The sequence below is a fragment of the Thermobia domestica genome, chromosome 7 (genome assembly GCF_964235325.1).
Source record: "Thermobia domestica chromosome 7, izTheDome1.hap1.1, whole genome shotgun sequence".
In the NCBI taxonomy this organism is placed as follows: Eukaryota; Metazoa; Arthropoda; class Insecta; order Zygentoma; family Lepismatidae; genus Thermobia; species Thermobia domestica.
In genome coordinates, this window is record NC_137460.1 from 258,994,915 (window position 1) to 259,010,471 (window position 15,557).

The 15,557-nt window shown below is 36.4% G+C and overlaps 1 protein-coding gene across 2 annotated transcripts in view; it reads right to left on the reverse strand.

The window, feature by feature from the left end:
- The window catches only part of LOC145690854 (interleukin-1 receptor-associated kinase 4-like), a 119,300-nt gene that overhangs the window by 11,751 nt on the left and 91,992 nt on the right, over positions 1-15,557 (reverse strand). For both annotated transcript variants that reach the window (XM_081766221.1, XM_081766220.1), the window contains exon 9: positions 6,563-6,755. In XM_081766221.1, coding sequence (XP_081622347.1) covers positions 6,563-6,755 — 193 coding nt within the window. The remainder of the gene's footprint in view (positions 1-6,562; positions 6,756-15,557) is intronic.

Genomic DNA, 15,557 nt, shown 5'->3' on the forward strand with positions numbered 1-15,557 from the left:
AAAACACTTCTTTGCAACCATATACCATAAGAACAGATAAAATAAAAATTTGTATTAAATACTAAAAAAGCTTGAAGTATTGACAGTGAAGATTCAACCAAGTTTCAGAGCTTCGGAGCGTCGGACTGCTAAGTTTTTGTTTGCTCAGAGAATCTCCAAAGGGCATTATTCACACTGAGATGTTACAAATATTTAGGGAGCAGTGTCCTTCCTACAGCCCCATCAAAATGTATTAGCCTTAACCTGACCATTTCACTGCTGAAGGTGACCTGCAGTGGGAGCCATCCAACCTAAACCGATCTGGAAAAATATTATGCTATCCATGAACGGATCCTTGAGGACAGGCAAATATCAGAAAAAGAAAAAAAGTTACAGAACATCTCACAAAAGGATGTTGGGTTATTTTTCGCAAGTATATTAGGCATGTGCAAGCTTTTAGCGAAGTGAGTGCCGAAATAACTAAACAGTAGTGAAAACAAGCTTAGACTAAGAATCAGTTAACGGAGTGGCACCACTTCGAGTCTCCACAGCCAAAGAAGTTCTGCAAAAAGAAATCAGCGAAGGTCATTGATTCAATTTTCTGCGAAACTGTTGGTGAATTACTTACATCGGAACTCCCTGCTAGTATTATGCTAATCTATTGGACCAGCTGCACGAGGCAATTAAAATGAAACGACGGGAAAGTTGTTCAAAGAGGTTCTTTTGGTACAACAATTGACCAGCTTACAAGATCCAAGTTGTGGTTGCCAAATTGAACCCCCTGGGATTAGAATGGGTCCGTCAGCCTCCCCCTTCCCCTATTTACCTCACCGGGCTCTCTCTGATTACAATTTCTTCCTCAATTTAATTCTATACATCAAGGGACATCATTCTGAAGACATTTCCAACGTTCAAACCCTGCGGAGACATGGTTTTAGGCCCAATCAACTCTGAATAACTGTGTAATTTCATCCTTCTAGCTCTATTCTTTCTGGGCAAAATCATATTTTGTTCAATAATTATGAATATTCATATACATTAACTCTATATTAAAGCATTCTAGCACAGGGGCCGCGGTGGCTCAGTGGTAGAGCGTTCACCTCTTGTGCATCGGATTCTTGGTTCGACCCCAGCTCGCGCCCAGCTCGCTTTGTAGTGGACAAATACCGTGTGCGTAGGTTTTCTCGGGGTTCTCCTGTTTCCTCCTACTTTCTTCATTCATTTCTCATCATCACCGTCTCCTTTAACCTAGCCAGCATAATCATAGTACGTAAAACTTAAAGATTTCATTTTTTATTCTAGTGTGAAGAATCCCTTTTTAACACTATCTCCTTTCGCCCGCCCTCCCTCCTCAATAAACACACAGTTCGAATGTTATGATTTCGCACTCTGGCAATAAAGCGTAAAGGTAAGTTTATAGCAATTTCAACGCTATGAATGCCAGAAATAATTCTTTTTATATCATCCGGTCTCCTACATTGTATTTTCCTAGTTTACTGTTCCCTTTGTCTTGCTTGGACTTCATCCACCTCAGTTTTTCCTATCGTTTCTTATTCCTTATAAAATTTACTCCACAGAAAATATATGGGGTTAAAGTTAGGTGTGTTTTGTGATGTTCTGCAACTTCTGGACAACTCCCAAACACAGTCCATAATGAATCATGATTTGCGCTCGAACTCACAGTCATGATGGAATTTCATCTTTTCCATTTCAAAGTATTTCACAATGGTCAAAGAATTTGATATCCGCATTATCCTATCAATTTAAGCAAATCGCCATCTTCACATAATATAGCGAATGGAAACACTTCTCTTCTTCACACAGCATTATTTTGTAGGTAAGTAGATTTCTTTTTGTTAATTGGCAAGTGTACGCGTAATAAACCTTCCTATCATCACAAACGTTACAAATGAACTCATCAACAATTTTTTAAAACCATGATTTACCTTTTATCTTTCTTTTGATTGGTCACGTACAGTGTTCATCTATCTCTGCTGTTACAAAACTAGCTAGTTCCTTTCCAGGATTCTTCTTACAGTGTCACCAGACCACCCAAGTACTTTTCACAAGACAGTATAGGGAACACATTATTGGCTTTCCTGTTCCTAACGAAGTAACTCAATATAAGACAGGGTTCCTACTAGTCAGGGAAACTCAGGAAAAAAGACTGGGAATCAGCGAAAGTCAGGGAAATTAAACACACTGCTGGACAAGACTGCACTTATTTAATATAAAAACACATTTACACGTGACGTTTCGATCTTCTAGCCAAGATCCTCATCAGACGTACACTGAGTGATACTGTACGTCATTGCAGGGCTAGAAGAAGATACCGAGATTTTAAAAAAGATGTTAAGAAAGCAACGGGTCAAGGTGTATAGAAAAGGTAGCAAAACGTTGTTGGACATGGTCAAAAGCAAAGGGAGGAAGAAAGAAGAGAGATCAGAAAGGTGTCATTTATTGTATAAATTATAAGGATTGTGATATGAAATATATTGGGGAGACGGCGAAATTATTGAAAGAAAGAATTAAACAACATAAAAGTGATATGAAATATGGCAGAGAAACTAACGCAATCTTTAAACACGTAAAAAGAAAAAGGACATGATGTGAACTGGGAAGAAGTTATTGTGCTGGAATGGGGAAAAAAGGTTGTGGCCGAGAAAGTGGAAAGAGGCTTGGTGGATAGAAAAGGAAGGGGATGTAAACTTAATGAATTGGACCAAAGGTATCAGCATTAATAAAGAATGAGGAAATATTATTGATAAATACAGAAAAATGTATGTGAATTAATGTATTCAATGGTTGCTTGCTCCTTGTTGTTTCTTTCTGGTAAAATGTTATGTTGTCCCATTGGTCAGTTCAGATAGATTTCCACGCTTCTGATTGGCTGTTTGAACGGGCCAATGAGAGAGCAGATAGGGAGATGAATTGTGTATATATACTTGAGTAATTTTTTGTATCACTCAGTGTACGTCTGATGAGGATCTTGGCTAGAAGATCGAAACGTCACGTGTAAATGTGTTTTTATATTATATAAGTGCAGTCTTGTTCAGCAGTGTGTTTATTTTTCTGATTTTATTCGCAAGACGTTGACTATGATTGTGTGTCAGTTTGGAAAGTCAGGGAAATTTAAAAAAAATGTATTTTTTCTAACATTAATTGTACACCAATTTCAGCTTAGCCAACCATTAATGATCACAGTATGGGACGTTGCTCAGATTTTTATGAGTGGTAACTGGAATGTACGTATGAGGAATTGATTACTCTATAGAATAAATGTTCTCATAAATATTCACCGTTATTTATTATGTATTTATATATCAAAGTCATCCAAAACCTGTGTTGAAAGTCAGGGAATTTCCTGCTGAAAGTCAGGGAAATACATTTCTCCAGATCAGTAGGAACCCTGTAAAACTGTAATGGTCATCATAAACTGTATCTTTTCATTTATAACTGAATCCCAAACGGTCTTCCATCTTTGTAGAAAATTATATTCCAAAAATTTACGTCAAACTGTTGCCAACTTCAAGGGGATGAAATCTTTGTTACTTTAATTATGTATGATTCATCTGCATCTGTGAACCAGGAACTCAGTTTGAAATGATATGAAATGAAATCTTTGAGTTTTACGTCCCACAGTTATACCGGCTAGGCTAAAGGAGACGGTGATGACTAGAAATTAGTTCAAGGATGGAATGAAGAAAGTGGGAGGAAACGGAAGAACCCCGAGAAAATCAATGCACACGGTGTTTGTCCACCACAAAATCCACTTAGCACGAGCAGAGATCGAACCAGGGACCCAACACACCAAAAGTGAACGCTCTACCACTGAGTCATCGCGGCCCCAGGAACTCAGTTTGTCCACGTGTTCATACACTATGTACCAAAAATTAACTGGGTATATACCCGAAATAACTGTCTTGAGTTTCTTACGTTGTTAACCTCTGGTGGTGTCACCCCCTGATGCTATAACAGTAGTCACCTTCTAAGGCACTGTCGGTAGCTTGTTAGAGTATATTTCGACATATTTAATGCAATATCTCAGACAGATAAGCAATAGAAATAGTCGCATCTCCCCAATGTATTATCCACCGATCTAACTCGTTTCAAAGGTGCCACAGAGGTGAAGTCAGTGTCCTGTTCACAGTGGTAGCGATTGGACGTTAAAAGTGGAGGGGAGGGTGCAAGGCATGATCTGAATATTTGTATATCAATGTTACTTTTCCTGGTTATTTCTATCACTTTGTTCGACAAAAGGTTGTATAACTAATAGGATACTAATTTTTGAACTTACAATACCATATATCATATTTCATATTTTAGTAAGTAAATTGACAAAAGCAACGCAAGTAAGTGCTAGCCCTTTGTACTCTTAAACAACGAAGGTATAAGAAGACATTTGATTCCTTGCTCATGAACATCTTAAAATTCTGTCTGGAAAATTGTGTAACCAGATTGTTTAATAACATATTTATACAAGCAAATAAACAGAAAGGATAATATTAATCATAGTAATGAATACTGAGGTTTGTTTTGTAAAACTTACATTGAAACTGGAGATTAATGAACAACTTATATTTTTAATTCCACACATGCCATTAAATATATTTTACTCTTAGAAAATGAAAGACACTAAACACTACAAGCATATGCTACGACATTTAAAGAAATATGCAATTGCAATATTAACTGCTTTGAATTCCAATTAAAACGCAATTCCTGTAGGTTTCTTAACTTCATGCGAAGACAAATAACCAATACGTATTCATGCAACGGCAAATATTATATGGCACCATATTTTTTCTATGAACCAGTAAGACATACAAGAACTTTACATTTCCAAATGAAACTATATACATTAAGGGGCCAGTTAAAAAAAAAAGGGACCAACTGCCCCCCCCCCCCTAGTTGCCGCCCCTGACTGTTCATACCAATCCACGCAATTCACGTTGTTTCTATTCATCCCATTGCATACTAGCAACAGCAGCATAATACCTGGCGCTGTCATCCTAGAAGTAACAGAGGTCCTTTCACTAGAAACGCTACAATTGGGAGCATTTCATGTCTAGAATTTTACAGTATGACTTTAAACCCATGCTACCACGAAACACTATCAGTGAACGCATATCGTAATACGTACATGTGACTTTCGACTTGTAACTTCCAGAAGTAATTCCCACTGCTCCAGTGTCAAGATGCGATAGGCCATATACCACTTCACTGATTTGCATGATCTGAGTTATGTGACGCTGCTCTGCCTGGATTATTTTAGCTGCTGGGTTTCCGTTAGCAACGTTTCAATGGAGCTGCAGAAACTGTCTTATGACGGCCATTCGCTATCCTGTTTTTGATCATTTCAAGTTTCAGGGTTCTGCTGGCTTGAATTTTCGTTAGTCCCAATGTTCGGCATTCCAACACTATTCCTCTCCCTATTACAAGCACAAATGATACAGTAGATTTTTTTTTTTTAAAAATGAAATCTTTAAGTTTTACGTCCCAAGGTTATGCCGGCTAGGCTAAAGGAGAGTGTGATGATGAGAAATGAATGAAGTGGTGGAATGAAGAAAGTGAGAGGAAACGGGAGAACCCCGATAAAACCCACACACACTGTGTTTGTCCATTAGAATACAGTAGATTTGAGTCTATACAATTTAGCGCCTGTTGACTATTTGGACAACCCACTGAGATGAAATCCAACGATTACTCTTTATCAAAGGCCAACAACTCTACACCTATTAGCTGTTTTCTTCAAAAACGTATCAGGGATGGTTTCAGGTCATACGACGGCCGCACGAGTCACGAAGTGCCAAGTTAATTATTGCTAGGAATACTTTTGCGTGCACATTAGATCACTTGTGATAATTTTCAGCTCAAAACCATACTTAAGATTCAGTAATTTTAAAAAATGGGTAAATCCATACGAAAGTAACTGCATCACACTCACAGCTTGCTATTTTATTATTTTCACGTTTTCTTCCTTTTAGGCATCTTTTCATGTTCTGCTGATGGTCCATTGACCATGGAATATCTCAATTTAATTTGTCCTTATTTTACATATGTGATACTCAAGGTAGAAATATAAGTACATTTCGTAAACATCTTTAATAATATATACTAAATGCATTAATAAACAAAACTTACCTTTCGAATCACCGTGGTTTCTTTTCGAGAAGAAAGAAATGGTAAATGACGAGAGGATAAACAGTCTTGTCTTATGACAGTAGTATGCATAGTGGATATCCATACAGAAATGAATTTTAAATGCACAGCTGGTTAACTACTGGTAGAAACTAGTGAAGAAAGAGTGTGATTTTTCTATTAAGTTTTGAACGCTCTACCCTACAACTTAATTGTTTCATCATTCGAAAGTTGTTTATTGCGTCACCAAAGCAGTATAAATGATCACCTACAATTTTCCTGTAAGACTTTACTACATCAACACTAACACAGCGTATAATAATATTTCACGCACTCTTTTTCACTTATATCTTATGCACAGGCATATGAGCTTCCAAAAGTATTCTATGATATTCTGACTATAATTCCCTTCGAAAACTCGCATTCTATAATTGTCACTTACCGATCTCATTTTCTATTTTCTCCAACGTCAGAAGGACATCCACCATAGTTGGTCGTTTTCTTTTTTCCTCCAAACACTTCAAAGAAAGCTGGTACAAAAGTTCCGCCACAATGAAATCACCGCCCCAGTTACCAGCCTTCGTGTCCAACAATGGAGATATAGTGTCATCACAGATTTCCTGAATGTGAGTGACCTAAGTGAGAAATATATTATTATTATTATTATTTATTTATTTAATTATTAATCGATAACCAGAAAGCTGATGCGTTTTTTGAAGGTGGAAACGGAACTATTTTCCTGGAGATAGCAGTAGGGCTGTCTTTTGGTAAGCCTAAAGCGGTACACAATTATCCAGCATGTGTATATCCCCCGGTTCCTTATACTAGAGACGATCGCAACAATTTTGATATTTTGTAGCATTAACTATCACAATTTATGCATTTATTCTTTTTAAATATAGCACAAGATTTTTTTTCTTTTAAAGAAATATGGTATTTATAAATAGTATATTTTTGGTAGTAAGGTGTATCTAATACAAAAATGAGGATATACCTTCATTAGGTGCACATTCTAGCTAATATATTCATGGAAATATAGAAATTAATGCAAAAATTTAAACACTTCCTCTAACCTCATCCTTAGTTAAAGGATAACATGCAGCAAGACATGACCGATTCTTCTTTTAAATTTGTTCTCTTGTCAGTAACAATCATATTATACTTAGAAATGAATCTCTCGGCATCGAGATTCGAGACTGGTAACCATATTGAACGTAACGAGCTGTCAGCAAAAGACCTGTGGTTAACTTTTACACTGTTTAACAATTATATAATGTCAACTTCCTTAGCCTGCCTGTTCAAAACTTCGTGCACGTTTTCGGTAAAATGCAACGATTTTTTAAAGTTAAATAATATAGGGAATGCGCTTTTTAGTTATTATTTGTAATAATTAGCAAGAATTCAACTTTCTTCGTTTTCATTCACATTTAACGTCGAATTTCTCAAAACTTCGCGATATATAAACGTGATTTCTGGCTCTGAAACGAAAACTTTGTGGTTTCCTGAAACATAAACGCATTTATTTATTTATTTATTTATTTTTTCTTTTTAACATTTCAACATATCGCATCAGCGAAAAATTTTCGTCTCTACTTATACCCTACTTTACACATGGAACATTTATTAAAAATAACAGAAGGGGCTACGGTGGCTCAGTGATAGAGTACTAACCTCTGGTTCGTGGAGTCCCTGGTTCGATATCCGACCAAGTAAGTTTGTGCTGGGCAACATTGTGTCCATGTGTTTTCTCGGGGTACTCCCGTTTCCTCCAATATTCTCATTCCATTCACTAATCCTTCCATCATCATTCACTTGTCTTAATCATCCGTCTCCCTTAGCCTAATAGGCATAATCATGGGACGTTAAACTAAAATATTGTTTTTTAAAGAATAATAGAAAGAAATACACATATTCATGAATGAAACTTACAATGAAAATTAAAAGCAAAACCACATCAAACAGAAAATTCGTAGGACAAACTTGTTGGCGGTTAGTTGAACAGAAACCGTGGACCACTGAATCGGTCAAAAAATATCATTAGCTTTGATTTTACTGCTGACGAAAAATTTTAACGATAAAACAACACCGATATTTCGATAGTTAAAGGTACACGTCGTGGACTGAAATTTAAAAACCTCACTCTAAATTGCCCTGTAAATGCTAAAGGTAACATTTCCTTTTTCTTAGTTTCGTCCCAACCATTGATCCTACATACGTCATCATATTCTTCCATAAATAAACGTATATCATCACCACTTTTGACATCGAACCTCGGAATAGGCAACAAATCTCGAGCAATTTCAACCTTCACCGAATTGTTTGACGGAGTTTCTGTATTCGTTCCCTGATTCATTTTGCTGTTTAGCCTAGTATTATATTTATGTGGAAATCTTGTTTGCGTTTGCGCTGACTTTTTCTTTAATTTCACTACATGTAAATGTATGTCATCTAACAATTCTGTTAACTCATCAATGGGCATGAGCAAAATAAGGTAAGAAAAAGAACCTTTTAACTTAAATAACTAATATAACATTGTACTCTATGTAATATAACCTTAAATTCCTAAACCACCTTAAATACAACCTTAGCGTTTAAATACACTTTGAAATATGATTGCACACTCCCGCGCTTGGAGAAACATTACAATACCGAAATCAACTTGAACAGTGAATTTCAACATACAAAATAGCTTGTAGCACTATCCAAAAGACCGCGCACTCCACCATGCTAAAACCTTAAAAATAGGTTCGCAATCTACCTTAAACATGACCGGATTTTTGACGTAAAAGGCAGTTAGAAACTTCCGGAGACATGTCGAACGGAGACCTTTAGTTTGGGTTACGAGCCCCGAACAATTCTCATACATGAAAACTACTGAATGGCCTTAACATCCACCCAGTTCCTCCAAGAAGTAATTTAAATTAATGCGTCTTGGGGGCGTAGATACCGTAGCTCAGAATTAGTTAAAAACATGGGAGTAGAAATTCAAAGATAAAATTCGATAACACAGAAATAATTTAGAATAAGAATTTAATGAACTAATCTTGAATAATTGAATAATCACAGAGCATGCTATGGACTGGTATGACTTAAAGACTAGAGAAGACAATGCATAATCACTTACTTTTGGTAACGATGACGAGCAGAACCTCTGATGGACAGAATGACGGAGCAACAAACTAATTATGAATAATCTGACTTGCAGAGTTTCGACGTCAAAATAGAACTTCCTCTACCCGGAAGAGAATCCGGTAGTATTTATATGATTTTTCCGTCATGTCAACATTCTTGCACATTCTTTCTGAGTCTTCCTAGTTCTAGAAGTCATAGCCGGTCATTTGCATTGTAGAAGTCAAGGCACTCTAAATTTTCCATTGGATTATGAATCCTAAAGAATATTCAAACTGCCTCCACTTCATACAGTGCCTGTTTTATACAGATTTTAAAATTCAATTAAATATTTTGTTTCATTACACATTGTGGCACACAATAATTGGTTGAACATCCCCAGCGGTGTATTGATGCGGAAGGGATGTATTTTGAATAAAAAGAGGTACAGTCGGTAAAATACCTAATTCATTTTGTTTAATTTTAAAAGTTTCGTTATTTTTCTGGCATTTTGTGTATACAAGTATAACAAGTCAATTTTATTATTAAGGATTCAGACATACGCACCGAAGACTTTGCATACAACTGAAGAAGTAGAAGAAAATTATGAGAAAACAGAAGAAATTATAGACAAGAAGAAGACGGGTGCATACGTTTTTGTAATGGGAGATTTCAATGCAATTGTGGACGAAAAACAGGAAGGTAGTATTATAGGCAAGTATGGTTTAGGAAAGAAATGAAACGGGAGACGGACTGGTGAATTTCTGTAGACAGTATTCACTAGTAATTAAGAAACACTTGGTTCGATCAGCACAAGAGAAGAAGATATACGTGGAAATCCTCAATAGACGGCAAAAAATATCAGATAGACTATATTATGATTCAGAACAGGTATCGGAATAGCTTGAAGAACGCGAAGACCCTTCCCGGGGCGTGCATTTTCTCTGATCATGATCTTGTGCTGGCCGAAGTAAATATTCAAGTGAAAAATGTAGACAGAAGAAAAACATGCTACAAAGTGTTGAATACTGGAAAGTTGAAAAACAAGGAAGTGAGAAATCTTTTGGTTGAAAAATTTGAAGAAAAATATTCAAATGAGAAAAGGATAGGCGCAGGTAGTAGCGGACGGTGGGAACATATTCAACTTTCCATACAGAAGGCTGCAGAAGAAGCAGTAGGTTACCGCGAACAAAAACGGCCAAGAAACCATGGGTTATAGAACAGATGTCACAGAAAATGACGGAAAGAAAGACGTCGAAACAGGTTGGTACAGAAGAGGGCAGAAAGATGTACTGCAAATTAAACAATGAGTTACGAAGGGAAACTGACAGAGCAAGGATAGAGTTTTGCAAAAGAAAATGTGTGGACATTGAAGAATTAGAAAGAGTTGGAAAATATGAGGAAATGTACAAGGAGGTGAAATGGAACTAGCAAACCCGCACAGGACATTCTGGCAAAGAAGTTTAAATAACACGTTAATAATATCTTTAATTAAGAATTTCTCGATTATTACTCGAATTTAAGACGTCCTCGAATCTAAGACGCACCCCGACTTCACTGGGTTAAATTAACGAAAAATTTACTATTACTAAAGCACTCTTTGATATTGGTCATTTTCGGTGTCTTTTATATATCCCTCTCCCCTCCTTATGTTGCGGGACACGGCATCGGAAGTATCATTGTTCATATCAGCGACCCCAAAAACTATAGACTTGGCATTAATATCGGTCATTTTCGATCATTTTCAAATGTCTCTCCCCCCTCCCGTAAGTTACAAATGAAAGTGATATGACAAAAACCATCTCAGATTCGAACTTAATCAAGGTTGATGAAAATTTGATCGAGATCAGTCAGGTGGTTGAAAATTTTATCATCTCCTCCTCCCCCAACCCTACGCTGCATCGTCCAAGTTAAATGATAAAAATTATCCCACGACCGAATGTCATGTATATTGAACATTTGATTGATTGATTTATTTATTTTTTACATATATGTGTCCCCTTCCCCTCCCCTACATTGTGCCGTCACAGTAAAATAAAGAGAACATCCCAGGTCCGAACCTTATCTATGTTGAAAGTTTGATCGAAATCGGTCGTGTGGTTCAAGAGTTATTAAGTTTTATCCATTTTCATATATTTACCATCTCCCCCCCCCCTACGGTTTACCGTCAAAATGAAACAATAAGAAACTTCCCAGGTTCGAACTTCATCATGTTGAAAATTTCATTGAGATCAATCAGATGGTTTAAGATTTATTAACTCACGAACATGGTCACTTTTATTTTTATATTTATTGATTTTTGTATATCTCCCCCTCCAACCCAAACCCTACGTTGTTCCGTCAAAGTGAAATAGTACAACCCATCCCAGGCACGAACGTCATATATGCTGAAAATTTGATCGAGATTGGTCGTTTGGTTCAAAAGTTATTAACTTTTGTTTTTATGATTCCCATAGTTCTACCGTCAAAGTGAATAGCTAAAAACACTCCCAGGCCAGAACTCCATCTACGTCAAAAATTTGATCGAGATCGGTCGGGTGGTTCAAGAGATTAAGAGTCACAAACACGGTTACTTTCAATTTGGATCTGTAGTTTTTCGTTCAGACACCGCTATTAATATATAGATTCCAGAGGAAACAAGGAGCTATTACGATGACAGTAGAAAATAATAATGAGAAGGTAGTCAGCGAGAGAAGCGAGGTCATAGGAAGGTGGAAAGAGTATGTTGAAGACTTATATGAGAGTAGGGATAGACCGTGTAGCCTAAATGTTGAAGTACAAAATGAAGTAGGTTAGGATGATAAAGGGTTTACGATTCTTCGGGATGAGCTTGAAAAGGCTATATCTGAGGTTACGAATGGAAAGGTAACCGGGATAGATAATATACCAACAATCGAATTCATTAAAAATATGGGAGACAAGTGAAAGAAAGAATTGTTCGAACTCTGTATGAAATATATGAAACAGGAGAGTGGCCGAAAGATTTCCTGAAGACGATCGTGATACCGATGGCTAAGAAATCAAACCCAAAGAGATGTGAAGATTATAGAACTATTAGTGTCACATCTCATTATTATGTAGCTAAAATTCTGCTGCAAATATTGGATTGGAATGGAAAGATAGAAGACTCATAAGAAACTTATACATGAACCAACAAGTAAGTGTTAGGGTTTGGCGAGGAAATTTCAGAGGAAAGTGCAATTGGAAGGGGGTTCGAGAAGGATGCTTCTCTCGCCAACATTATTTAATATTTATTTAGAAGAGATAGTGAAAACAAGCCAACATGATGAAGACGGCATTTCGATAGGAGTAGAATGATTAGATGTATAAGATTTGCAAACGATATGGCGCTTGTTGCAGAATCTGAAAAGAAAATCAATAGCATGTTAGAAAACTTGAAGAAGGGCTTTGAAGAATATGGGATGAAAATAAATGTGAGAAAGACAAAAGCCATGGTGATTGGAACGAAGGGGTCTGTGTCAAATATAAAAGTGGAAGGGGAGAAACTAGAACAAGTGAAGAGTTTTTGATATCTGGGTAGTATTCTTAGTAATGACATGAAGTGTGAACATGAAATAAAAGCAAGAATAGGAATAGTGAAAGAAGCCTTTAAGAGAAAGGAAAATTTGCTTTCTGGGACCTTGAATAAAGAGCTGAGAAAAAGACTTATAAAATGCTTCGTATGGAGTGTTTTACTGTATGAGGCGGAAACATTGACATTACGTAAAAGTGATGAAAAACGACTGGAAGCCTTCGAAATGTGGGTGTGGAGAAGAATAGAAAGAATTAGTTGGGTCAAGCGGAAGACGAATGAGAGGGTGTTAGAAATGGTGAGGAAGAAAAGAACACTTGTAGGTATTATTGAGAAGAGAAAGAGAAACTGGTTGGGACACTGCCTGAGAAGAAACTGTATCATGAGAGATGTGCTAGAGGGTATGGTGGCAGGAAAGAGAGGGAGAGGGCGAAGAAGACTACAACTGATGGACGATATAAAAACAGAAAGATCACACGTGAAGACGAAGAGGTTAGCGGAAGACCGTGGGGCATGGAAGCTTATTAGCTGCGGCAAGTGACCTGCCAATAAGGGCTGAATACCTATGATTATTATTATTAAGTCACTACGTCAAATAGTTATATTGGCAGGGAGAGGGGGATGTACCTGAACCACATCATACATATTCACTACCTCACATTATTATTTTCTTTTCTGAGTGAGAAAGGATATAGAACACTGGAATGGATTGTTCGTACAGTAAAACTATTAACGTCGCTTGATTTCTGTGGAAGACAGATTTTCTTACAAGAGAGAATGCAAAACTTCTGGTCGCTAGGTTACTATTGACAATCAATTTGGCGATAAGTATTTGGGCTTTACTTGGTTCGCTCTCGAAAAAAATGGCTACCGAACTCTCTGATCTGACTATTGGATTCAGATCTGAAATTTCGTTCCCTTCCAATTTTATTACTCTTTCGGCGACCTTTAATCTTAAAACCTGGTTGCATTGAAGTAACATTTTTCTTATGGTGTTAAATGTTAAATTCACCTGTATTCTGTTTGGCATTTACGTGCGCTTCATTTCTTACAAACTTTTTTTTTTTTTTTCAGTTGTATATTTCGGGAGGTTAATAAACCTGTCCATTGAAAGTAACAATCTAAAATTATAGGAGGCTGCGATAATGACTACTGTTCTTAATTTTATCGTCGGAAATTGTCTTCGAACAGATCGGAGTCTAAATAATCTTCCATTCATTCGGTAGTTGAGTCCAGACAGATTGGATGCACTTTTATCTTCATTAAGTGTTCGATTTTTCCCTTCTACGACGTTTGCAGAAAATTTACAACAAATGACAATCGGATTCATGGAACAGTGTATAAAAAAATAGAAACATTACAATAGAAGACTTTCTTTCGTTATGGTGCTTGTTATTCTAATGTATAATGTGTTATTTCTAAATGCTTTCAGAGTTCTGCTACTTAGAAGAGTAGACTATTCTCTTGGATTGACGATGTTAACTGCATCTATCGTCATTAAGTGAAAGAGAGAAAATAATAAAAAATGTGTCACTGCGTTTCACATATAATCAACGTGTTTTAATTACAACATTTAAATCATATTGTGCAAATGCCACACTTACAAAGATATTACATACAGTGTATCTATATTTAATAAATATTCTTTTTATTATATACTAGCTGAATATACCCATTCTTCGCATGGGGGCTGTATTTGGAAGTCAACGCCTGTGGGAGTATCACCATTCATTTTTACGTAAACCATGGATTTGAAACTAATATCGGTCATTTGGGCTATTTTTTTTTACATGTCTTGGTATTCCCCCCTTTCCGCTGACCAACGACTCGCATACAATGGTAACTAACTTTGCAAGTCATCGCTAATGGAATTGTCACCACTGATCTCACAACTAAAGGGTCCAAATAGATGAATCGAGTTGAGGGATGAGACATAGTGCACCTGATAGAGGATGTGAAAATATGTGTATGTGCAAAGTTATAGAGGCTGAGCGCCATAAGAAACGGAGGGGGAGGGAGTCAAAGTTGGTGGGGAAAGGCTATGTTATGTTATTGAAATACATAAAATAAACTTGAATTGTAAAAATAGTGAAAGATAGGCAATGCAAACGGCGGTAGCTTCTTATATTGGCAAAAGAAGAATGGGCAGAGTAGATCACGAACCTCCGCCGCCATCGTGAAATCCGCCATTTTTAAATATGTGATATATTTTGAAATGGAAAGGTAGTCATGTGATATATCAATTAGGGCCAATATGTTCTCAAAATGTCAATTATGAACTTTATTGGTCATTATCTGCACTTATTTTGAAGATTTAAGATCATCTTTATAGTTATTTACGAAAATCTAGGACACTGATACTAGTATGTTGAAAGTCTGGATTTGTACGAAAACACATGTATGTTAAACATATGTACAAGCCAAGAAAATGAACAGTGAAATTTGATATTTAAGTTCTATATTATTACATTATTATTTATGACATTACTTTGAATTTGCTCATATAGTGCCGAAGATAACTGTTTCGGTCTAGAAGAACTGCTTTCGTTTGTTTTTTTGTTGTTTTTTTCTTCTTTCTTTCTTGCGCTTTTGGTCGAAAACAATGTGGAGTTTATATATATATATATATATAGCTACCTTTTGTTAATGACATACTTACTGATATAGACCATAACATAATAATAAAATCTGATAGATTAGAACGCAATTATTACGTACTGTGCGTAAACCAGTATATTTTTCACCACTTTTTATATTTTTCAATCAACTTTCTTTGTCCACCTTCGTAAGCAATAGC